The sequence below is a fragment of the Papilio xuthus genome, unplaced genomic scaffold (assembly GCF_000836235.2).
Source record: "Papilio xuthus unplaced genomic scaffold, Pxut_1.1 DF827714.1, whole genome shotgun sequence".
Taxonomy (NCBI): Eukaryota; Metazoa; Arthropoda; class Insecta; order Lepidoptera; family Papilionidae; genus Papilio; species Papilio xuthus.
The window spans coordinates 2871407-2896427 of record NW_013530935.1 but is presented as its reverse complement, the minus strand read 5'-3'; the positions used below and the strand labels follow the sequence as shown (position 1 = coordinate 2896427).

General features: G+C 32.4%; 1 protein-coding gene across 3 annotated transcripts in view; it reads right to left on the bottom strand.

Moving 5' to 3' along the window:
• Positions 1-25021, bottom strand: part of cv-c (RhoGTPase activating protein) — a 194585-nt gene that overhangs the window by 60858 nt on the left and 108706 nt on the right. The window contains exon 1 of one of the 3 annotated variants that reach the window (XM_013310780.1): positions 6881-6903. The exons of the other annotated variants lie outside the window; for them this stretch is intronic. Within the exon in view, the coding sequence (XP_013166234.1) occupies positions 6881-6887 (7 nt within the window). The 5' untranslated portion in view covers positions 6888-6903. Of the gene's footprint in view, positions 1-6880; positions 6904-25021 lie in introns of those variants that run through there. 3 annotated transcript variants of the gene reach the window in all.

The following is a 25021-nucleotide window of genomic DNA, read 5'->3' as shown; positions in this document are numbered from 1 at the left end:
CACTAGCTGTTAACATCTGCCAATATAAATTAAGTCAATAACCATATCCGTTTTTTATTCTGCAATACCCATGCACACACCGGAAATGAGAGCGACAACAATTGGTCATAATAACATCCTGGATAAGTCAATAATTTTTGTATACCTACATTTATTAATAGATTATGGTTCACCATAAATATAAACAAGCGTCGGTTTCTCAGGGGTTGAGCACTTGACTTGTAATATGCAGGGTTTGAATCCCGCCATGTATTAATGTGTTTTTCGATTTACATATGCATTTATCCGATGTTTTTACAGTAAAGGAAACCATCGTGATGCAACGTGCACATACCTGCGAAGAAATTTGCAAGATATGTGATTGACTATGCCCCAGCCAGCCCTAACTTAGGGACGTTTAGTGAGCTGATGATGATAAACATTAATTGAATTACTTTCATTAAGATATTAAAGTAATATTGTCTTATAGTCCTGTAAACGATAACAGATAACATCTTAAACTTATAAATAAACTAGCGGACCCGACAGACGTTGTCCTGTCTACACGTCTTTAATTAGAAAATTTCAAACTTTTTTTAATAAGTTAAGCTAGGGACGACTAAAATTAAAATTCGAATATTATTTAAAATTTGACACTGCAATGGTAGCGCCGTCTGTCGGATCCAATGTAAAACATTCCAAAATCAACAACTACTAATAAATTAAAAAAAACATTGTCCAGCGGACAAAATTGTGAATCTAAACCATTCCCAGATCCCCTTGAACACACACAAAAAATTTCATCATAATCGGTTCTGTCGTTTAAGAGAAGTTCAGTGACATACACACTCACAGAAAAATTATATATATAAAGATGGATAAAACACTCACGTATCTTTAAGAAGCTACTAAACGTAAATCCTTCTTTAAATGTATTAACAAAACACAATATTTGAATAAGTGAAGTAATATATGAACAGCTTTGATAACTTTAAGTAAGTAATTACTAGTTCAGCATAGCTTTAAGCTTTAACTAGGCTGTAAGTCGTTTACATATAAATTCTAATTGATCCATTTGTATTTAGTATGCAAAATCTTTCATAACAATTCCCTCTCGTAAACCCACTAAGCTCAGTAATCCCTATCTGATGAAGCTCTGATCAATTTCTAGTATAATGTATTTTTAACTGGGTCGCTTTCAAACTGTAGATTAAGTTAGAGATAGATTTTTTTATCCCTTCTCAACTATTAATTAGAATATTGGATTTGTTTGATTGAGTATTGGATTTTTCTGAGTGTTATATTCATGTCTCGATAGAATTGTTGTATTTTAAAGGCATTTCAATATAACTATGATTTTTTTCATGAGTCAAGAATTAGGAGTTTAATAAAAAGGAAAATTACGGCGGCAAATTACTTATTATGGCGGCAAATTTTAGATATACTTCTAGGTATGAGAAGAAGAGAATATTCCCTTTTAATGCGTTCTCTCCCCTGTCGATTACAGGTAGGCAACGTTGCAAATGCTGATGTCTATGTGCGGTCACTTCGCTATTATGGCGAAGCCTGTAGCCGCTTGATCATTTTTCACCTTATACTATAAATAAATTCCAGCTTGATACCGTCACGCGTTTTTGAGAAAAAAGGTCTTGACACAGACGACGGAAAACAAAGTGGTCCTGTAAGGGTTTCGTTTTTTTCCTATGAGGTACAGAACCCTAAAAATGATTCTAAAAGTTGTTTATCATTCGAATAAAAATCGATCAATGTCATTGAATAAAGTAATAAATTTTATGAAACATTCAAAAAACTATGATATAAATTTGTTTTGAAATCAAACATTTCCCTTTTTAGTTGACCGCATGGTAACCGTGAGTCTTGGAATCGATAATTAAGTTAATGGGTCTCCAATTAAATATTGTGAAATTTATTAAGTTCGTTAAAGAAATATGTTATACTTCGAACACTTAGATTGTCACACCCGACCGCATCTAATCAAACATAAAAATTATAAAACAACCCACTTTAGTATTCAATCGACAAATTCGACCTTATTTAGGTGGAATAAAGTTACAACAATTTGTTACAACGAAATATCTCTTGCTCTAGTTAACAAATATAAATATGCACATCATTACTAAATTCATTTTCAATTTTAGACCTTATGCGAGTACATATAGAGTGTGTAGATTTATTCATGGGAAGCAACGCGAAATTGCATTAGAAACCTAATTTGAACGTGGTCCGCTTTGACGGGCTTTCCTTTGATGTACTACTATAGGGCTGCTTGCTCTGGAATTACATTTAGCCAATCAAAATTGAGTTTTATCCCTTTAACTTAAGGTACACGTGATGTTCATTAGTCAAGTGTAACTCAATGATAGACATGTGGGTTTATTGGCTTCCGTTGCGAGAGGTTTTATTTATATTTCTCAGTTTTAAATCAACGTAATGAAATGCATTGGTTCGGACGTTGTAGTTAATCAAATCTTATAAAGAATAAGCGCTTGAAGCCACGCTCCATACATAAATTTAATGGAAGTTATTTGAATGTAGGTCAACAGTCTGTTATAAATCTATCCACCGATGTCTTCACTTTAATTAAAAGAAACTTGACTGATGGTAAATCTAGTGAACTATTGATTGGTAGCCTCTTGTTAACACAACCGAAATTTTGGATAAAGTCAGACGCATACTTTCTTTTTGTTGAAATAAAACTTCAAATTTTCGGGAAATTAGTCACTTCAGGGATATTCAAAATAGTATACCTCTGTCCATTTAGTGACAGACCGATCTTCTTTTTAGGGTTCCGTACATCGAAAGGAAAAAACGGAACGCTTGTACGATCACTTTGTTGTCCGTCCGTCTGTCTGTCAAGCCCTTTTTCTCAAGAATGCGTGAAGGTATCAAGCTAGAATTTATTTTGCATAAAGTGTGTCGTAATTGTTTCCAAAAAAAAAATATTTTTAAAAGGTTTATTAGGAGACAGACATCTATTGGTAGGAAGAAAATCCGGCACTGTGCCGGTGTATCGGCGCAACACTAGCATTATTAAATGTTTATGTTCTCTCACTAATCAATCTGAAACTTGACTTGGTAACGAAAGCGCGCCATTCACGCTAAAAGTTTCTAACTAATAATGTCTAAAACTATTGATAGAGATAATATTGCAGCAGCATTCTATCGCTGCTTGGTGGCCTGAGTAGAAATAATGATTATAATAACCAACCCAAAATCAATAAAATCAGCTCATTGCCTTTTGTGGTAAAATATGTAAATCAGATACTGCAAAGGTAAAGCAAAATTGCGTAGACCCTTTGATTCATAAGCTAACTACGCCAACAACACGCTTGTTGAGAAAACAAGCAAGTCTTACAAAACTTTGACTATGAGTGAACCGATAATTTAATGAATTCCGTTAAGTCCAAACTAATTCCGAACTGATCTTTGTTTAGCAACACAGATTCTGTTAGACAATGGGCCCGTGGGCGTCCCTTAGGGTCACGATCTATTATTGCGACGCACGCCTCAGGACCTGAGCAGATTAAGTTTTGAAACGACTTAACGCTTTTGTAATTGCCTAACATTATTCAAAGAGGATATTTGGATATAGGTGCAATATAATTAGTATTGTTCTGCTCCTTCCTACAAGCAATGATTGGCAAAATTGTGATTCTTCAGAAAATGTTTTTCTAGTATCTGTCGATTTAAACTAAACTTAACTGCACTGTATAAACTTTTGGAAAAAAAAATTATTTGTTAAAAAGTTTCATTTTCATTTTACGGAGTATTTAGATTATTCCAGTAAATAAAAAGGAATTGTTTGAAACACCCCTCAAAGGAAATCAAATTGCACGATCCGTGTTCCTGAGAGCATGTTCGTTTGGATGAAAACTTCGTTATGTCCACTCAGTTTCGCAAATTCACAGCAACACGTGATGTGAAAATATTAAAATCCAAAAACTCTGGAAAGTGTATACAAAATTGTATTTGACTCTTCCAAATTAAGTCTCATTCTGTAAGTAAAATGTAATTTAAACTCGTGTCAGTATTCATTTTGCTGTGTTGTTTTTTTGCTTTGTTTATCTTCCTGAATCTTTGAGAATCTACACAATTCATGAATGTTTGTAACAAATTTGCAATATGCTAATTACTGGCTTAGCTTGTTTGTAATCATTGTAGACGCAAATTATTCTATAAAATTCCTACAAATTATTTCTCATAACATAAGGAACGTTAGAAGAAAGAAAGGAGACAACATTGATTTAAAATAGCACCATAAAAAGTTCCGTATCCTACAAAGTATCTTACTTTTTACATCAACAGATAGTCTATCAGAATTTCCCTAGGAAGTCTGCCGATCACGGAAAAGGCATACGTGATACGTAATGCGTACGAACGAAAGACGCAATATGATATGCATTACGCATGAGATCGTGTTAAGGAAACGGACGGCAATACTGACGGACGGATGGACGCACAATAGTATGAGACGTGAATATGTTCGATGCACCCACAATCAAATATACAACACAATAAATATATCCGTGAGGATCTTAAAGATTTATCAATCAATCAAGTCTTGACCTAACAGCGTTGACAAGACATACTGCTTAGTGATTTATGACAAAAGATATATTGAATGTTGCCGACATAAATTCTAGAATTATCTGTAGATGATATAGCATTGGACACCACAAGCCATAAAGTATCAATTTTCTATAGTATATAATAATATTTAGAACTATAGTCGCCCGCGACTTTGTCTGTGCGAATTAAAGAAAGAACTTTATAAGTAGCCTACGTGTTCTTCCAGCCTATGTTCTACATCTATATCAAATTTCATCAAGATCCATTGGCCCGTTCCAAAGATACTTTCAAACAAACATTCATGCAAACATTCGCATTTATAATATTAGTAAGGAAATAAGATATAAAATTATCTAACATGGATCTTTATAGAAATCGCAGAGTTACAAATAATGATTGGTTTACACCATTACAGTTTTTTTGGTATCATCGTTTTCCCTCTCCTTGATTTTATCCTCTTATCATAATCGATTCATTGTCACTTTCTTCACAATATTTTCAAAAAAATAAACGAAACAATCAACACTAGCATTAAATATTTAACAGATCATCCGATTACTTGGTGTAGTTAATTAATTATTTTATTATAACCATTAACATTTTTCCACCCACATCGTTTAGTTTACCTGTTAACAAGGTGAAAATTCAAGTATCTGTTCCGCCCACAATGCCACCTGTGATGGCGATAGTATTTTTACTATAGTTAACTGCTTACATATTCATGGAACTAATCGGAACATTGGGAACGAATTCTTAGAAATACTCAAAGACGATCTGACCGACTCGCTGTGACAGAATTGGATACTATGATTGGAATTTAAAATTATTTACGTTATTACTGGAAATTTTGTGTTATTAGTTTAGATGACTGCTATTAGTTTAGATATCGTAGTCCAACGATAACAATTCGTCATCATGTCATCATCATCAGCTCACTATACGTCCCCACCGAGGGTCTCGGAGCCTACCCTAAGTTAAGGGTGATTAAGCCATAGACAACCACGCTGGCCCAGTGCGGGTTGGTTGACTTCACACATCTTTAAATTTCTTCTCAGATATGTACAGGTTGCATCACGATGTTTTCCTTCACCGTAAGAACGTCGGATACATGTACATGTGTAAATCGGAAAATCGAAAAACACATTGGTAACAATTCGTCAACTTAGATAATTAAGGATTTAAAACTTTTGTACTCTCCGAGTTAAAAGTCTTTAATAATTATTACAAAGCGAACTTGGTAAGAATCAAAAATAGTTTAGCTAAGACGAAAATGAAGTATTTAAACAACTGAGTAATAGCGTTTGTTCTCTATTACAGGTCGTTCGTCCGATTTGAAATGAAGTAAGCCGTCCGCGAGACATAATGACGGCAATTTGCGGCGCACGGTGAAATGCCGCTTACTAAGAAATCGTTTTAGGTGGAAGAAAATTACAGCTCACTTTCACACATTGATTTGCTGACACTTTGAACCTTCTGACGGTTTGGTTCTCGTCAACGAACAAACGTACTATACTTTTAAACAAATAATGAGAAAATAAATAAACAAACGACATCTGATGACCTTGTACACTCTGCATACTATCGAGCACATTTTAGTGTCATATTTAGGCTTTTATTTTGTATTGTGTTAATGCATTTCCATCTCACCAATATTATACATGTGAACGCATGTATCGATGGATGGATGTTTTTTTAAAGGTATCTCCAGAATGACTGCATGGATCTCGCTGAAATTTGGCAATGATGTAGAACATATCCTGGAAGAATATATACTAAATTAAGTTTTTTTTTAATTCCGCGTGGTCGGAGACGTGAGCGACAGCTAGTTCAAATACAAATGTGCGCGTCATCGGATATTCAGTAAATTTTAGTTTCTTACTAACTGAAGTCTGGTAACATGTGATCAAATCAGTCCTACTCGTAATTTATCTACTTTACAAAAAACATGCTTAAATTTTCCAGGCCCGTTCATTAACGCGCTAAAATACTGTAAGTGCCTATGTTAATGTAATTAAATTTTCAGGCACTTCAGTAATTTATTTAATGGCAACATCTGTTCTGAATGTTAAATAAGAAGAAAAAACTAACCTTTAAAGACCGTCAAATGTTAATTGAAATACCAGGAGAACAGAAATAAAAACGATATAAATACGGCTTTAAAATTCTATTGTTTACACACAGTTCAACAGTTTTAGGATGGAGAAGTGCATAGGATAAATATTATGTAATAATCAACCTTACACTAAAAAAAAGCAAAATAGTATGAAATAAAAATAGCACATTTTTTCCTAACTAAACTAAAAGGGCTTACCGATCATGACGTAATATGAGTAATTTCTTGTTGAGCATGCTAATACTTTGAAACACAAACCTGAAACAAATGAAGATAGATTTAATTTAAAAAAAACTTTTAACTAATTCTGAGTATGGTCAAAGATACTTGAGTTGGTGGTCACTTGACTTGCAATCTGCAGGTTCTGGGTTCGAATCCCGCCATGTACCAATGTGTTTTTCGATTTCCGATTTACATATGAACATTTATCCAACGTTCTTACGGTGAAGGAAAACATCGTGATGCAACCTGCACATATCTTAGAGGAAATTTAAAGATATGTGTGAAGTCAACCAAGCCGCACTTGGCCAGCGTGGGACTATGGCCTAATCACCCTTAACTTAGGGTAGGCTCCGAGCCCCTCGGTGGGGACGTATAGTAATGATGATGATGATGAAAAACTGAAATCATCTAGAACATTATCAAATCAATTACAAATCATTTCCGAGATCCTCCTTCTAAATACCTTAAGTAGAATGAATCCGTAGTTCAATAACAATGCAAATGTTCTGCATCTGCTAGAAAGTCGTCCTTAAAACGTGATCGATTGACAAACGGACAAAAGGACAATTCAATTCAATTTAAAAACTATTTATTCAGTTTAGTCTTATTGTATGCGTTTATGAATGTCAAGAGGTTTGCGATCGCATCACAGATGTAATCTACAGCCGTTGTTTCGCAGAATCGCATCTTTTTTGTTCTTACAATATCGCTTACATTATTCCTCGTAGCTTTTCTACTTTAGAACTTCAATGTTTCCTTAAGAAACCCGACTGTGACTTTTATTCATCGCCTAGTCATTTAACCAAAAGTCTTTAAAAATATATATCTCCTTAGTCAATTAACCCTTTTAAATTATAGAAACAGATATTAGTAAGCCCTAAAGCGTTACTTAGATATTTTATAGGTCACTGTAGCTATATTAACCGTGGGCTTCTGATACTGAAATGTCTGTATAAAACATGACCTCCCTGTTATTTAAGCGAGGATTTTGGTGTACCTAAGAAACCTATGTTTAATGTAGCGTATTACCTACAGTTAATAGTTACCATAACAACTGTGCTCTCAAAATGACATCACATGAATAAAGCCACCAAAAAAGGTCACAAGAACACCTATCATGTATGCTCTTAGTAACACTGGTGTCAGTTTTTGAATAACAAAGAGCACGTGTCACGTCTAACGGTAAAACTGTTACATTATTTATCGGACGTACGTCGCTTATTTTTCCCTGAATATTTATTGTTTTCATTAACTTGTTTACAAACATGTTGCGGACCTAGTTTCTTGTGAAATTGTATATCAACTACGTACACTGTTATGACAAATTGTTAGTACACTTTAGATGTATGAAATTATATCGAACTGTTTCTTTTGTAAGGTGCCAACAAGCTTTCTATTACCTTATTTGGTTTTAATATACTCACTTTTTAGTAGTGACTTCAAGAGGGAACTAGACTCATCATCTCTCTGTCCTTGTTACACGTACGTACAGTTGGTGCACCAGGTATACGTCCTCCATATTAATCTGTCTACCCTCATCTCTTTCATTACTCCCTTCTTAATTTCCCTTCTTACGCACTACATCTATCTTTAGTCGTTTTCCTTGTCACATGTTATTCTTACCTTTCCTTTTTTTAAAATACATATACAGTTCCAACGAGTTTTTATGACATCAAAAGTACCAGTAATATTCTGTCGTAAGAACCGATAGTCTTCATAACACATTGTAATTGTTTGTGAGCAGTTGTAGTTGGTCGCCGTAACCTTTCGTTAAATCAGTATGCGATGACGATTAATAATATTATGTGGTTTAGGTTATAATATTGGAAATAATAGCTCATTAGCTGTTTATCGATTAAGGGTTATTTTTAGCGTACTATTATAATTAATTATTTTGCGATTACATCATTAAACAAAAGACATGAATCATACTTCATACCAATATTATAAATGCAAAAGATTAGATGGATGTATGTTTGAAAGCATCTCCGGAACAACTAGACAGATCTTGATGAAATTTTGTACAGATGTAGAATATAGTGTAGAAGAACAAATAGGCTACTAACTATTAGTTTATTTCACATCTAGCTAATAAATAAACTAATTAAGAGCTAAATTAATTATTTTTAATTATAATTTCTGAATAATGTATTTAAAGCTGATGTTGAGATTTCATTAGGACAAAATATATTTTACAAACATATTAAGCTGTCTCCATACTTAAATGCAGGCGTGCGTATGCGTATAAGGCCGTGTGCACACGAGCGCGGCGATGGCTACACAACGATCATTGTTCCCGTGCAGAGTTCGGTTGCGCTCGAACGCTCATAATTATGCGCTTTACTGACGCTTACTGCGCACTTTGACCGCATAAAGGCTAGTTTAGAACATCGCAAATTGTTAGTTACGAAGCTAATGAAAGTGTGTAAACTGTTCTCTTTACAAGGGAAATGGTTACTGTGATGTACTATTTAGGTCATTTGCTTTGCTTGTCCGAAAAAAACCTCTAAAAAAATTAGTAAACTATTAAATATTTATAGAAAACTTGCATTTAATATAGTTTTCTAAGTATGTACTAGTTTACATCCATACTTCTACGTATTATATTATTGTTCTTTTGTTTAACTTTCACAAGCTATACATGGTTCAAGGTTCAATAAATAAACGGTGTCGGCACCGACAAGTTTTCGACCGACTAGTATTTGAGCCGTTTATATATTTTATGACAATATCTTAAGAAAGTTTGAATAACGAATCAGAGTATTCTATGTCCTTAGGAATGTAAGTGAAAATAATAAAAGAATCATTTCATCAATTAAGAAAGTTGATTGTTCACGATCGCGGGCTAAAGTAATACGTCAGGCATTTGAGGAACAGGAAGTGATCCATTGTGAGCGAACGATCTATGCAAATAGAATTTATAGAGTGTTTTAAGTGATAAGCTTAGAGCGATTTTTGAAATTCATTGAAACATTTGCACCAATACATAGAAAATGGTATTGCTAGTAAATTGGTAATAATAATCAAAGATTCAGAACGTAGATGAAAGATAATTTAATAGTAATTTGTGGGCCATCTGAATAATATAACCGGAAAGTAATAATAGTACCACATAACTCACAGGGCGTCTCAAACGGACTTATACTGTCCTTAAACCGATATGCATGTATGCGTAGATGTATGAATGTAGAAGAAGCGAGAGAGGTGTGTCAGAACTGAACCAAGTCTCTACTACCCGGCTCGTAATCGGGCGTGAGTTACACTGTTGTTTTAGTATAAAAACACTGTTTTAGACATTATTACTTAGAATTCTTCGTCGTGAATGACGTGCTTTCGTTACAAAGTCCAATCTCAGAATGATTAGTGAAGGGACACAAACGTCGACATGTTAGTAAGCCTAGTGTTGGGTCAATAGACTGCCACATTTTCAGATTTTCATTCTAATAATTGTAAGGGTAATTACAAATTAAAACTATTCATCTTATAACTTCTAAACTCTTGTGACTTGTACCACACGAATTGTAATGATATTTTGATCCATCCATAATTTATATCGACGTATACGAAAATCAATTACGATGATGAGCGAAACATAATTTAACTTGAGTATATCAGATGTCTTCTCTATTATGTTTCGATAGTGATTTAAATCTTTGACAAACAAATTATTAAAAATCGAATATGAACTTTAAAATTATACTTGATAGAACTATTTTACTTTGTACTTGAATGATGGAATTTTAAATCATTTAACTAGATTAATAGCGTAATACTTCTTTTGGCAGATTTGCGGCTTTATTAATGACTTTCATTTCAATTATGAACAGCTCGCATGTTAACTACTAAACATTGTAGACAGAAGAATAAAAGATTTAAGAAATAGATAGACAGGACATGCAGCATAATAATATTTCTACACATATTTTTTATACCATAATTTTTATTGCATTTAAATTAATATTAACTGTTTCATAGATAGAATTATTGTTTTAGCTCTAGAACTTCGGAAACAATTCAACAACTGAAAATAAATTCTCTATGGGAATTCGGTAATCTTCGTTACAAATATTTAAATATCATGACCTAATTAGTTCATGATAAATCAAGACGGTGGCGTAGGAGTCAAGCACTTGACTTGCAATGTGCAGGTCCTGGGTTCAAATCCCGCCATGTACCAATGTGTTTTTCGATTTACATATGTATAATACATTTATTCGACGTTCTTACAGCGAAGGAAAACATTGTATTGGAACCTGCACATATCTGAGAAGAAATTCAACGATATGTTTAAGGTCAACCAACCCGCACTAGACTATGTCCTAATCCCCCTTAACTTAGGGTAGGCTCCGAGCCCCTCGGACGTTTAGTGAGCTGATGATGAACTCTTTGCAAGGACTTGGTATAAAATCCTTAAACAAAACGTACATACTTTTATAAAAAAATAGCTAAAAACTAATCACTTTATAAACATAACGTATATATTACACGTCAAAGTTACTTGCTGGTAATCCGATCAAGTTTAAACTCCATCAAAAGCCCGTACCAATTTAAGCGAGTGGGGACAAATTTAATTTGTACGCTTCATAATCTATAAAGCTATGTATCCATTATGTTTAAGTAAGGCCTTAACCCCGTTGTAGATACTGTCAATGAAATCACATTACCCTTTTTGTTCCAGCATCCGCAGTGGACCGGAAATCGAGTTAACTGTGTATGTAGCAAAATCTTATTAAAACTGTGGAATTATAACAACAAAATATGACAAGCTTCATCCTTGCATTCTCTTTAATTAGACTACTACTACATAAATTTAATTATACAAGCAGTATCCCGTGGCTCCGTCTCCGTCCGAATACAAAAAAACTTAACTGAACTAGTTTAGCGAGATCCATACAACTGTTCTGACCATACCTAGCAACTATTCAAACTTTTGTATTTAACTAATGTTATCAATGTGAATGTTTGGATGGATACATAGACGATTGTTTAAAGATACATGTCTCCAGACCGGCTGTACGGATCTCACTGAAATTTTGCATAGTTGTAGAACATAGTCTGGAAGAACATATAGGCTACTAATTAAGTTTTATTTTAATACAGCGCGAACGAAGTCGCGTGGCGACACCTTTTATTATATTCGTATGAAGTCTGTCTTTTTTTTTAATTGTTGAAATGAAAGTATATGTTTGAAAGTTACACAATACTACAGATTTAATATTGGCATACACTATTTGGCAAATCTTAACACAATATTTGTTCAGTATCTACTTTCTATTTATGTTTGTTTAACATTTAGTAACGATATTCCAATGGGTTGGGTTACGTTACGATCGACAAAAAATGTTAAATTGTTAAGCCCACGCATCAGTTATAATAATTGCAGGACTTTCGCTTTACATTGAATGATGAACACTGACTAGTTGATAGTATAGTCCGACAAACTTATGTGACCCGAGAAGTAGAAGAAAAGATATAATTAGATAAATCAATTACTAAGTAGTCAGAAAAGTAGAGGAGTTTTTGTAAAGTACTGTAAATATATAACTAGGAAATTGATAGAAAAGAATAAAACATTGATAGACTTCCTTTTAAAGAATTAGGATAGCTCACTAGCGCCATCTGTTAATGACAAAAAGTGTCAAAAGATGTTTCTCGTAATGTGGGCATGATCTTGTGATATATCCTGTGCGTAAATAAATTTGACTTTTTTGACAAAAGCGCCACTCATCGGACCAGAAAAGTTAATTGTATTGTAACTACGATATCAATAAACTGTTTTCATAACCTGAGGGTATTTGTACGGCAAATCAAATTGATTGTAATCTTCAAATTGATAACTGTCATGGAAAATTGATCTTTAGAGCTTAACATTTAGTTGTTGTTAAAATTGAAAATTGATTGCTCAATAATTAGTCTTACGATGTTTTAGATTTGAGATATAAAATGTTGATTAATTCTTTATCTCGTTAATATTGATTTGTTAATGTTAATTCAATGAAATCAAATGTTATTTCATGAGATGACACACGAACGTTGTTCTTTATTTAAATTAAAAAATTTAAAAATCGACAAAATCTTGCGTACATTTTCCAAAAAATTCTATATTACGGGATTTTTAAAATACTCAAAAAAATGATATTATAATTCTTTAAATTAGAATAAAAATTACGGTTTGTGAACTAATAACTCAAAGGGAGACTTCCTTCATCGATAAAGACAGTGATGTGGATATCTTTCAAAGAGAAAGAGTCACATAAACGCTGTTTTCGTACCTTATTAATCAATGTACGACAGGAATTCTCTAAATTAAGTCATTAGCTTATAACTTTGACTATTAAAAGGAAACAAGCTTAGATATGGGCGTAACAAATATCGACCAAATGAAAACAAAAGTAATTAAGTAACGATTAATCAATTAAAATAATCAAAAACTATAATAAAACTGTTCGGCAATAACAATAATATTATTCATAGTTTTATTTAAGGTTGGACAAATTGCTTAAAATTATAGAAATAAAAATTATATCGTTTTGTAGCAGAGTAGGAAATGCAGTGGTAACTGACATGTACTCTGTACATTTGTGCATTAAATAAAATAAAATACATCAGTCAACAAACTTCATATTGAGATGGTAAAATATTTTAGGTTATAATTACTTTTTACTTTATTTACTTAATACGCACATTAATATAACTATTCCTTGTTCTATATAATAACCTAAATCAATTAAAAATATCTCAACTCACCTACAGTTTGTCCTCCGATATGCACATTTTATTTTCCTATCAGTCGAAAGATTTTTCTTTGTTATTACGTATAATGTTCACGAAGTGTTAATATAAATTTTATAAATACCTTACATGTAACAATAAAGTGCATTCCAAAACGTTCATAAACACTTTTACGTAAATTAATAAGTAATATTAGATCCGTATTACATAATAATAATATCACGTCACTTAATTACAATTTTCACAAACATATCAGTATAAAATATCAAATATTGTCCCGTCCTTTACTAATTAGTTTGACGTCTGGATTATTTAAACGTACACTTAAATGTTGCAAGACTTTAAAAATACTTTTCCTTCAGTCTAACGTAAGAGTATCGAATAAAAATAAAGGTATGATACGAATTAATTTTTGCATCGAAAGAGTTGCCAAATACATCTATGACGCTTATTGAAAAATCGGTCATAAATTTACTTGTTTGAATCAAGAGTAATTCTCTCCTGCGAACCTACGACAAAAATAAATATTTTGTTGAAGCGAATAATAAGAATGATTTGTATTCAGTAATATATAATATGTATGTACTACAAAATTCGACTGTTTTTAATCTGTATTTTATCTTTGTAAATTACATTGGCATTTAAATAAATATGGAATAAATAAATAGATTAAAAATAATAAAATCCGCCTAAGAATATTCGTGTTAATCTTATTTTGTCAGTTTTAGTGTAAATTTCATATCTTACTCTAGAATAATTTACATGATAACTAACTGCAGTGTAATAATAATTTCACAATTATATTCCCCTAGATTGTTTTATTTATATTCGATCTGTAGTCGTTCCCAGTGTATGCCGACGAAAGGTCACATTAGTGATGTTACTCTATTTCATATGTTAGAATAAACACGTTTTTATTAATTATCTGTGCCCTAATGACAATTTCATCGGGATCGGAAAGAGAGGGACAGAGATAGTACGACAATGTCTTGTGACGTTTTTTGACACCCCCAGGGGGCGTTAGTAAACTAAATTTAGCGTAAATTTAGTAGTTAAATAGAAGGTTTTAGGGAGGTATAATTTTTTAAATGGAGGGGAATTCATGACAATTACGTCAGTAAATTTTTTTTGACATGTTCTTAGTCGTAATATAATATTTGAAAATCTATGTTTATGTTTTGAATATTAAAAGCATAGGTTCTAATAACAAAATGTGATAATTTTTAGAAAACTACAAATTTATTAAAATACCTTAAATGGCCTTCCTATTTTTCAGTTGCTTTTGGCTTAAAACTGAATAACGCAATTAAAGTTTAAAGAGTTTTTAATTTTTCACTATAATCTATGGTATTACTACAACTACCCACACTAGCGCCCTCTACATACCTGGCAGGAAAAGTTACAGAACTGTCAATTTTCGTCCAGTGTCCGTCGGTAAATTTCTACGACATCTTCGGAAAGATAATTTGTAAGTTTATTACGTTTACAATGGTGTTTAATATATTTAATTATTGTGATATTATTAAAAATTATTTACGAAAATTATATTAATGGTTGTTTTAAAATGATTTAGTAAGTTTTTAGTAAAGTGAATAATTTGATGATTAAATAAGAAGCATGGGAAAACTACGCAGTTATTTTTGAATTAAACAAAAGATGTCACGTACGTACCGAACACGTTTAAACATGTTCAAATTCTTTTTATGAAATTTATAAAGCCGTGTTTGTTTAAGTTTTTTAAAACATAATATACGTCGACTGATATTCCAATTTTAAAATTATACACGTTCTAAATTTAAAATTAGTCAAATAAATTAACTTTTTTGTTTTTAAGAGTCTGTTGTCTTGCTAATTAGTATTATCATTTATATTCGGATTTAATATTTGATAAGTTTGTAAATACATATCTAATGGCTTAAAATCAATAGCGGAGTATGTGAAAATTTTATTAAGAACGTTTTCTTTAGATGCTGAAAATTAAAGTACCTATTTTAAAACAAACTATCATATTTTTAAGCTACGTTCTATATTTAAATTTTGTAATTTACTTTTAAATTTTCATTTTACAGACAGCCGGTAACAGAATAAGTGAGTATGTTTAAAGTAAAATAATAGTATTATCTTAATAAATCCAAGATGGCCGCCGTAAAAAAGAAAATGGCTTGTCAGGAATAACGCGATCAGTCCAAACTTTATTTTATATACGTTATTTTTGTTTATTATAAATTTAATTCTTCTACATGTAGTATAATAACCCAACACTATGAAATTATATGCGGTCTCTGCGTGTAAGGTCTGATTATATATTTTTAGGGTTCCGTACTTCGAAAGGAAAACAACGGAACTCTTATAGAATCACTTTGTTGTCCGTCCGTCTGTCTGTCAAGACCCTTTTTATATGGACTCGGGATGCACCTTTTGCCAATGGAAGGAATCCCTTTGATTTGATATATGGCCAAGGTTCATTATAATTCCTCTGTATTATAAATTGCTACTATTATAATGTAATCTACAATTTTAATTTGCACTACGAAAAAATTCAAATAAACTTTAAACAATACTGCGATATTAAAATATTTTAGCTCTATGCAAATTTTAAGTTGTATATTATATTATAATCTTTATAATATCATAAATGCGAAAATTTTGATGGATTGGATGTATGTTATGTAAGGTAGAATGGATAAATGGATCACCCTGTGTGGCATGTTCGCATATACGTAGAACATAGTCTGGAAAAATTGGCTACTAATTAAGTTTTTTATTCCGCGTGAACGGAGTTTTAGGCGACGAATTACAATAGCCTCTACTATATTGCATTTGTAATAATGTAAAACTTCATAGAATTGTAGGACAAGGGGAATTAAAGTCGCTATAAACATCAATTAAAATTAATGAGTTCTGACCCACACTTAAATGGACGCTTCCTAATTCAATGTTTCCTTTACTCCCTTTTTCAATTAATAGCGAAATGGTGCGAGTACGTTATCAAATTAATTATACACATTGGTCATTATACAACGGGTCATTGGACTTTTTATTCTTTTTTTTCGTGCCTGCATTTTGACATGAACGTAATTACAGTAGCATGGAGTTTGAAACATTTATTTTGTTTGATTCTATTCACCTACAAGTTAAAGTATGATTACACTAACCATTAAAAATTAAGCCATTTTAAAAAATTTACACGTGTGCGTTTAGGCGGCACTTAAACTATATTTGCCACTTTTGCAGTTTTACGACTGTGGCTGTTTATTTTATTATTACTTTTGAATAATTCCGAAGTTAAAATGAAACAATAGTATCTAATCCCGTCAAAGCGTAGCGTACAGCGTCCATTGAAGTGACTGTTTGTGTCAACGGCGGGAATTAAATATTCAAGCAGATCTTAGTTCCTGGAAGCCATAATTATCTCGCATAGTTTGCGTGAGCTTCTCCCGAAGCAATCCTCTGACGACAGAATGAATGTTCCCACAATGTTATGTGAAATCGCGTGTTGACTCAGAACGTTCGCATCACTTTCATGCCGGCGTTCGTTTAACTACTGTCAATTGTGGGGCCACATGGCTCGTATCAATCAATTTCACCGCAGTTATTCACGCTTTAAGCGCTTTATATAGTAAGGTATGCAGGATCTCGAAAACTTGCAGTAATACTGCGGCCGTAACGAGGTATGTTTGACACAAATACTTTCTTATTCTTGTTCTTTTTTTTAATATATGTATAATTGCATCTATAAAAGGATACCGAAGTCCGCTCGTTGGGTAAGCACTATGAACAACAACACTATGAACAAGCATATTTGACTTGTGTGCAGGACCTGAGTTCGAATCCAGATCTGCAGATATATGCAGGTTGCATCACGATGTTTTCCTTAACCGTAAGAACGTTGGATAAATGTGCATATGTAAAATAAAAATACATTTGTAAACCAACCCACACTGGGCCAGCCTGGTTGACTATGACCTACACCTCTGGTTAAGAAGAACTTATATACAATAGTTCCGTTAAATATATTTATTAAATCTTAAATAAAATAAAGCAATAATAACAATAAAAATATTGTAATTCAATAATAAAAAAGCATTGTATATACGCGAATTAAAAAGTTCATTGAACCTCATTATAAGTTGTTGTATAACATCACCACGATAAAGTAGTAATCATAACATAATTTTAATCGATAAATGCATAATGATTTGACATAGAAAACAAATATCAATCGTGATATCGATATCTTTAAAAGTCATCTCGATTGTCGATAAGAGAGTGAAAACGTCGTCGCCTCAAGCTAAATCATTTGTCGATAGATAAGCAACTGTCGACTGTCGTTATCGATAGGTAACGTTCGCATCACTGGCTCACTGTTCTAAGGACTGATTGACTTCGATTACGATCGGCGTCTCGACGTCTATCGAAAGGAATTCGATGTCGGCAGTTATTTCCGCATTGTACTATGAATTAATTTCTCTGTCAATAATTATGCATTGAAATTGTATTTAAGTTAGTTTCGAATGTCAAAAACACTTGTATAAAAACATATTCACATTCACGTTCCTACTTTAAAAAAACTGATGTTAGCAAATATAAGTTAAAATAGAGGCAATTAACAAAACCGCGTATAACATATAACTTTTTAGTCGACAAAAGTGTAAAGTGTGTAAAGTAAAAATAATTGCAGATACACTCTGTAATTTCATTACTCTACATCAATCGTAATTTCACTATCGACTTTCATTCAAATAGATTTTTTTGTTTGACATTTTATAACACTGAAGTAGCACAACATAATGGACTATCAAAGAAAGCAAAACTATTGCATAACTTGTCTAGACAAGGTTGTTTTATTTTTGAATTTGGAAAATGTAAACAAATTTTATAGTCACATCAAATATTGTCTTTGTTAGAAAATTGAAAATAAATAAGTTTACTTAAAGTGAGTAGAGAAACATCAGAATTACCTTTTTTGCATTGTCTGATTAGATATTTAACAGATTAAAAAAATAACCTAATATCATTTACATGCTGATGTTTATATGCATATTACAAAAATGGAGAAAGATTTTTTATACAGCTTTTTTATTTACACGTACGTTTATATGCCTAAGTATATAGAATATAGAATTGTGTAGAGGTGGCTGAATAAATTTGAAATTGTTTAGCGAAGAGTAAGGTCCTGCCGGTAGTAATAACGACGCCGTGGACAATGATGGAGCTAGATAATTGGCTGAGAATTATCGCGGTCCCATAATTCCACACCATGCCTTTGTCCACGGTGTAAGTAACAAGCTAAGTAAGATAAGATCGATTACTTAAGTGTGAGTTAACAGGGTACTAAGTTATTAAGTTAGTTAAAATATTGCAATACTTAAGTTAAAGGTTTATTGATTTTAAAATTTTAATTTACACATTCTACGATTTTTTAAATAAAAACCGAAGCGTTGCGTTTAATTCATTATAAATAAGTTCGAAAACATAATAAAGAGATAAAATTTAAAATTCCTATTAAAAGACACTTAAATACGGCTTGTTTGTAAAAAAATCTACATCTTAATATGAAAGTAGAATTTAGAAAACAGACCCTGCATTTAAATTGTCAAGTGATTTCGTTTGTATGATTCACTTTAAAAAAGTTTTTATAGTCACGTAGCCCCGAGTTAATACTTCAGAATCTCTACGACTTATCTTGAAATCTTACGCTACTGTTGTGTGCTTGCGCCATGCAACAAGTTTGTCGTTCTTATCTACCCGTTCCGGCAGGTCGTGTGAGTATGGCTTAGGGTGACCATATCATTAATTTCAAGACGTATTTTTTAGGAATTTTTTTTTTTACTATTTGATTGTCAAATTTTAATGTTTTACAATTCTCATTAAAAGCTACTATCTTTATTGTTATAATTGTGGAATAACCTTAGGTAAGTAAAACATATCCTATTATACTAGCTGTGATTCATTACTTTGCCTACATTAGTAGTGGTATTATTATAAGTTATATAGAATAGAGAAGATTGACTAAATTAACGCTAAATGACTACTTCGTTACCATAACTTGGATCATTTTTTATCAAAATGATGACAACAAACGAGCTACTAAATGTTTGTCACCCGGGGATAGTGTAGCTTTCGAACAGTTAAAGAATTTTTCCAATTCGTTAATTAGTTTCAGAGCATTCCTCTTTATAATATTAGTATAGATAATGCATTAAGCATTTTTTTAAATAATAGCAGATTTTTTTCTAAATTTATTAATATTTCTTTTACCACTCCAACTTAGCTCTAGACTTGTGCTAGGATATGGTTTACGATAATAATCGAATGGCGGAATTCGAACCCCCGACCTCGTGATTGGAAAGACGTGCCCTTGATCATTGGGCTATTGACGCTTAAATGGTACAAAAAGTATATAATAGAAACTTATGGTGTCACTATGATCGCCCTTCTGATCTGCTTATCTGCGGTATCTCAGCATCGTTCGTTAGGCGGTAAAAGTTGATCGCCATCTCGCGTGCGCCGATGATTTGTGGTGGCGGCTCGCAAACTTTCCTTTGTTTCAGGACATTGTATATAATGTTTAATGCTTCTGAACAGGACATTTGTTATATAACTTCGTCTAAAGTGATACTAACTGTCGCCCGCGATTCCGACCGCGTGGAATTAAAAAACATTGTCTTCCAGACTATATTCTACATCCATGCCAAATTTCATCGAGATTCGTTGAGCCGTTCGCAATATACCTTCAAACAAACATCCATCTAAACTTTTACATTTATAATATTAGTAAGATTAATTGCTCAAATTTGTGTCTAGTTCAGTATATATTTGATAGTTTTCAGTGATAATCGAAGACGCACACTTGGTCAAAATTTGCTAATAATTTTAGCTCTATGTTAACTTTTTGCAAAGACGTCTTAGAGGAAGCCGTCGCACAAAATATTCACGTATATGGAGCCCAAAGTATTCACTAAGAAACCTTTACGATTCAGTAAGACAAGTTATAAATTTGAACAGTCAATATTTACCGTTCAGATTAATAATTTACTATTAGGTGTAGTCCAGTAGAGTTTACAAGCAAATCGATTAAAATTCAAGCCCCAAGGCGCAATGTCGAAAACCTGATCAATATCTCGCGTGATAATAATTCAACAACTCCTGATGTACTTAGTATTGTCTCTTTTGATTTTCAACTAGTGATGTAACACAACATTGATAACTGAGATCGATATCGATAAACAAACAGATTCTATCGCGCCAGTTAAAATGCTTTGGCACGCGAGTGTCGCTTTCTATTGTTTGTCGAGCCTGGAACTTATGACAGTTGGCTTTATACTTTATCATTGTGTCACTTGTACAACATGAGATATAACGTACAGAAAATTGTTTATTACTTGATTGGTTTAGTTTGCACGATGAATATATTTCACTCGGAATCTATGACGTTGAATTTAAAAAAAAAATAATTAAAAATCGGATAATCCTAGAAAAAGTATTTTCATATTAATACGTAAATAATTATTTAAAAGAAAAAAGAGATAATTTGATGCTTTAAGGAATATGACAGTATAATTAAAGAACCGCTAGAATACTGCGAAACCTTTTCAATTGTTTTCTTATAATTTTCCTTTTCAAACAAAACGCAATTATAAAGAAAACCTTTTTTTTATAGAGTTGTTCGTAATATAAATTTTTAGATATAAGGCCACTAAAACTTTTAAAAACAAAGGAATTGATTATAATATATTCTTTAACTAGTAATTAATGTTAATCATATTGTTATATCCGTGGATATAAAGTCTTGTAACAAATAAGGCCACTGAGAGTGCGTGCCAATTTTTTTTAAAACTCTATTACAAAACTGACACTTTGACCTATACGCAGAATAGACAAGCAAATAATGTGAAAAATTCAGGAATGGTTAACTCGGAATCACAAAACCGATGTTATGGTCAAGACGGATAGTCGATAACTCCTAAGAAAACCTAAACCTTACAGCGAATATATTTCGGTAGAATTTTGAGCTCTATACTAACTAGGTATATAAATATTTAACAAATAAATTAAATTAACCGTTTTTAACTTTTATATTTTAAATAGACATCTGTTTTCAAATATACCATCGTATTTAATTACAGAACAGTTAAACTTGTTTTGGAGTTGTTTTAATTGGTTACAAAATTCAACTAGCCAGTGAAGTTCTAAACAATTTCCTCTCGTTACAGTTAATTTTATCGTGCTAATAATAGATTATTATATTAAAAATTTTCAAAACTCTCGTTTGTTTTTAAAAGTAAATATTTTAAAAGAAATGGATCATTTGTAAAGAATTCTTCATTATTAATAGACTAGCTGCCGCCCGCGACTACATCCACGCGAAATTAAAAAAAAACGTAATAAGTAGCCTATGTGTTCTTTCAGTTTATCTTCTTTATCTGTGCTAAATTCCGACGATATCCATTGGGCCGTTCCTGAGAAACCTTCAAACAAACATCCAAACATTCATCCATCTAAACATTCGCATTTATAATATTAGTAAGATGAAACGTAAAACTACAATCTTGTAATTTTAGTAGACACTTCAAAATAATATTTCCAGGTAAGTTTAAATTGTATTGTTATGTACTAATATTTCTTTCATTCAAGGCTATTATGTACATCCTTGAATTAAAATTACTCTTGAATATTAAGGACATTTTCTAATTCTCGAATGAATGCTCGTCCTAATTGACTGTTACAATTTGATGGATGAGTTATGAGCGTTGCTTATTAGACTTGATAACATGGATTTTCATCAACGTGCCTTTTATGGCAACTTCCATTGCAATGAGGTCGATGCTTTGTAATTATAAAGGGCAATGACCGCATCGTCTTACATCCGTCAGATTCTATTTGTTTTGTAACCAATGTTCGTTAGACTTGTGACCTTAGATCCAATTATACGTTGTAGTTTTCACGTTTGAATTGTACCACACTTTAATGGTTATTCTGCTACCAAGCGCCATTTCTACGTACATTGTACTTTAACTCGCAGAATTTTAAACTGATATATAATATAAACACGGCTAAACACTCACGTATATACGTCCGGTGGCGGCACCGACTAGTTTCGAGCCCATCGGGGGCCGTTCATCAGGATGAGTGGTACTGGTATTATTTCGCGGACGCGGCCCGTCGCTCACTGGTACCACTCATCCTGATGAAGGGCCCCCGATGGGCTCGAAACTAGTCGGTGCCACCACCGGACGTATATACGTGAGTGTTTAGCCGTGTTTATATATCAGTTTAGTATAATGTCTTACGAAAGTTTGAATAATTTAATCGCAGAATTTTGTTATTTTTGGTCATCCTTACAGAGGGCTAAGACTGGCTGTAAAATGTGATAGTTAAGATTGGATCAAAAGATTATCTATTACTAGCTGTCGCCCTCGACACCGTCTGGGCGGAATAAAAAATAAATTATTAAGTAGCCTATGTGTTTTTCGAGACTATGTTTTACATGTATGCCAAATAACAGCGAGATTTATGCAGCCGTTCTGGACATATGTTCTTACAAACATCCATCCCTACATCGAAACTTTGGCATTTATATTATTAATAAGATTAGCAAGATATAAAAACTTACGCTTGTTCAAAACTGTACAATATTGGCCATTGATAATTTTATTAATTCAATTTTGTGGCAAAGATAAATTTAACAACTTGGACTAATTTCAAACTGAGCTAATTTGGAGCACCGTAACAAGCGTTCAAACCAATAGCATTTAGCGGTCACGATAACAATAGTATTTGGAACGTGCCTTATGGAATTAAACTCAAGCCTCCATATTTAGAATCCGACCACCATGTCGTATGGTAACCATAAAATAAGTGTAGCTAGGACAAATGATTAATTATTCTGTCATATTTCCAATATATTTAAAAGTCATAGGACAAATTACAGATAGAAGATTAATTACATTGTTAAAAACTCAAATTTGTACAGCTTACAAAAAAATGTGCTAAAGGAGCTTAGCCATTACGGTGCAACAAGAATAATCTTAAAAGTGATAGTGTAAATAATCTTCACATACAATATTTATTATAAATGCTTGCTAGAATCGTACATAATGCTAAAAGTCTAGCTCTAAGCACATAAACAAATACTGGATACAGACATCGGAAGCAAATGGCCGAGGAAACTAAAAGCTCGGCTTATACCGTTTTATTTACCCATTGCAACTGGTGGCCTCGACACTTCAACGTTACTGTAGTGATTTAGGGATGTGCGCATTTTTATCGATATCGATAAAATTATTATAAAATTTGTGACAACCCTATACCTGTCACTTTCAATTGCGGATACGATAGTAAAAACGTTATAATTAACAAACAGCATAAGTCAAAGTCAAATCGTAAATTCACTCAAGCCGTCTGAATGTAAATTTTACGATCGCAGACGAATAAATGAAACGTAATTGGCCAATCAATTGTAAATTGATAAATCATCAAATCTAATATTTATGTAACAAACAATTAACATCGAAGAAGGCTGGCATTAGAAAGCCTTTGCAAATCAAGTAGCGATTTTAAAAATAATTAAGAGACGATGACTTTGCACTAACGTGTGTACCTCATGTTTCAATTCATGAAGTGAAATGTATCAATTATTCGGTACTACAAATTGCTTTTTAATATTTTATTTCATTCATTTAGAATTCTAGTAATAATTACAGTGTTAATAATAATGGTAGATAATTTCGTATTAATAAAATCTAGCCATGACATAGTTGAGTCTGTTAATTTTCATTATTTTCATTTTTTTTTCATTTCATTTAACTATAAAGATGTTAGAAATTACCTGACCGTGGATTTCCGAGACCTAAGTAGCCGTGTAAAACATATCGCTATCTCTGTTTTATCAAAGAAAATGACAGGGAAACCTACTGATTTTCGATCTTCACTTACATATTAAATTATTCAAATTCAGTTAACGACGGGCCGCGTCCGCGAAATAATACCAGTACCACTCACCCTGATGAAGGGCCCCCGATGGGCTCGAAACTAGTCAGTGCCGCCACCGGACGAATATACATGAGTGTTTAGCCGTGTTTATATATCAGCTCACTTACATAAAAAATTTAATTAGTTAAATTATAAGTGTTATTTATTTTCCATCACTTTCAAACTGTCACTATCGTTTAGTAAACGTCCAAGTCTTACTACCGTATAACGCATAATCAAATCGAATATCAAAACTAAAATACAATATGATATGTGAAGTGACGTGAGAAATATTGCAAATTTTTAATACGACAAACTTAAATTTGCATTTCACAAACAAACAACCAATGTTGTAGATGAAGGGGAACTAGTTTTTCGAAATGCTTTTATAATTTTGCAGATTCGCTTCTG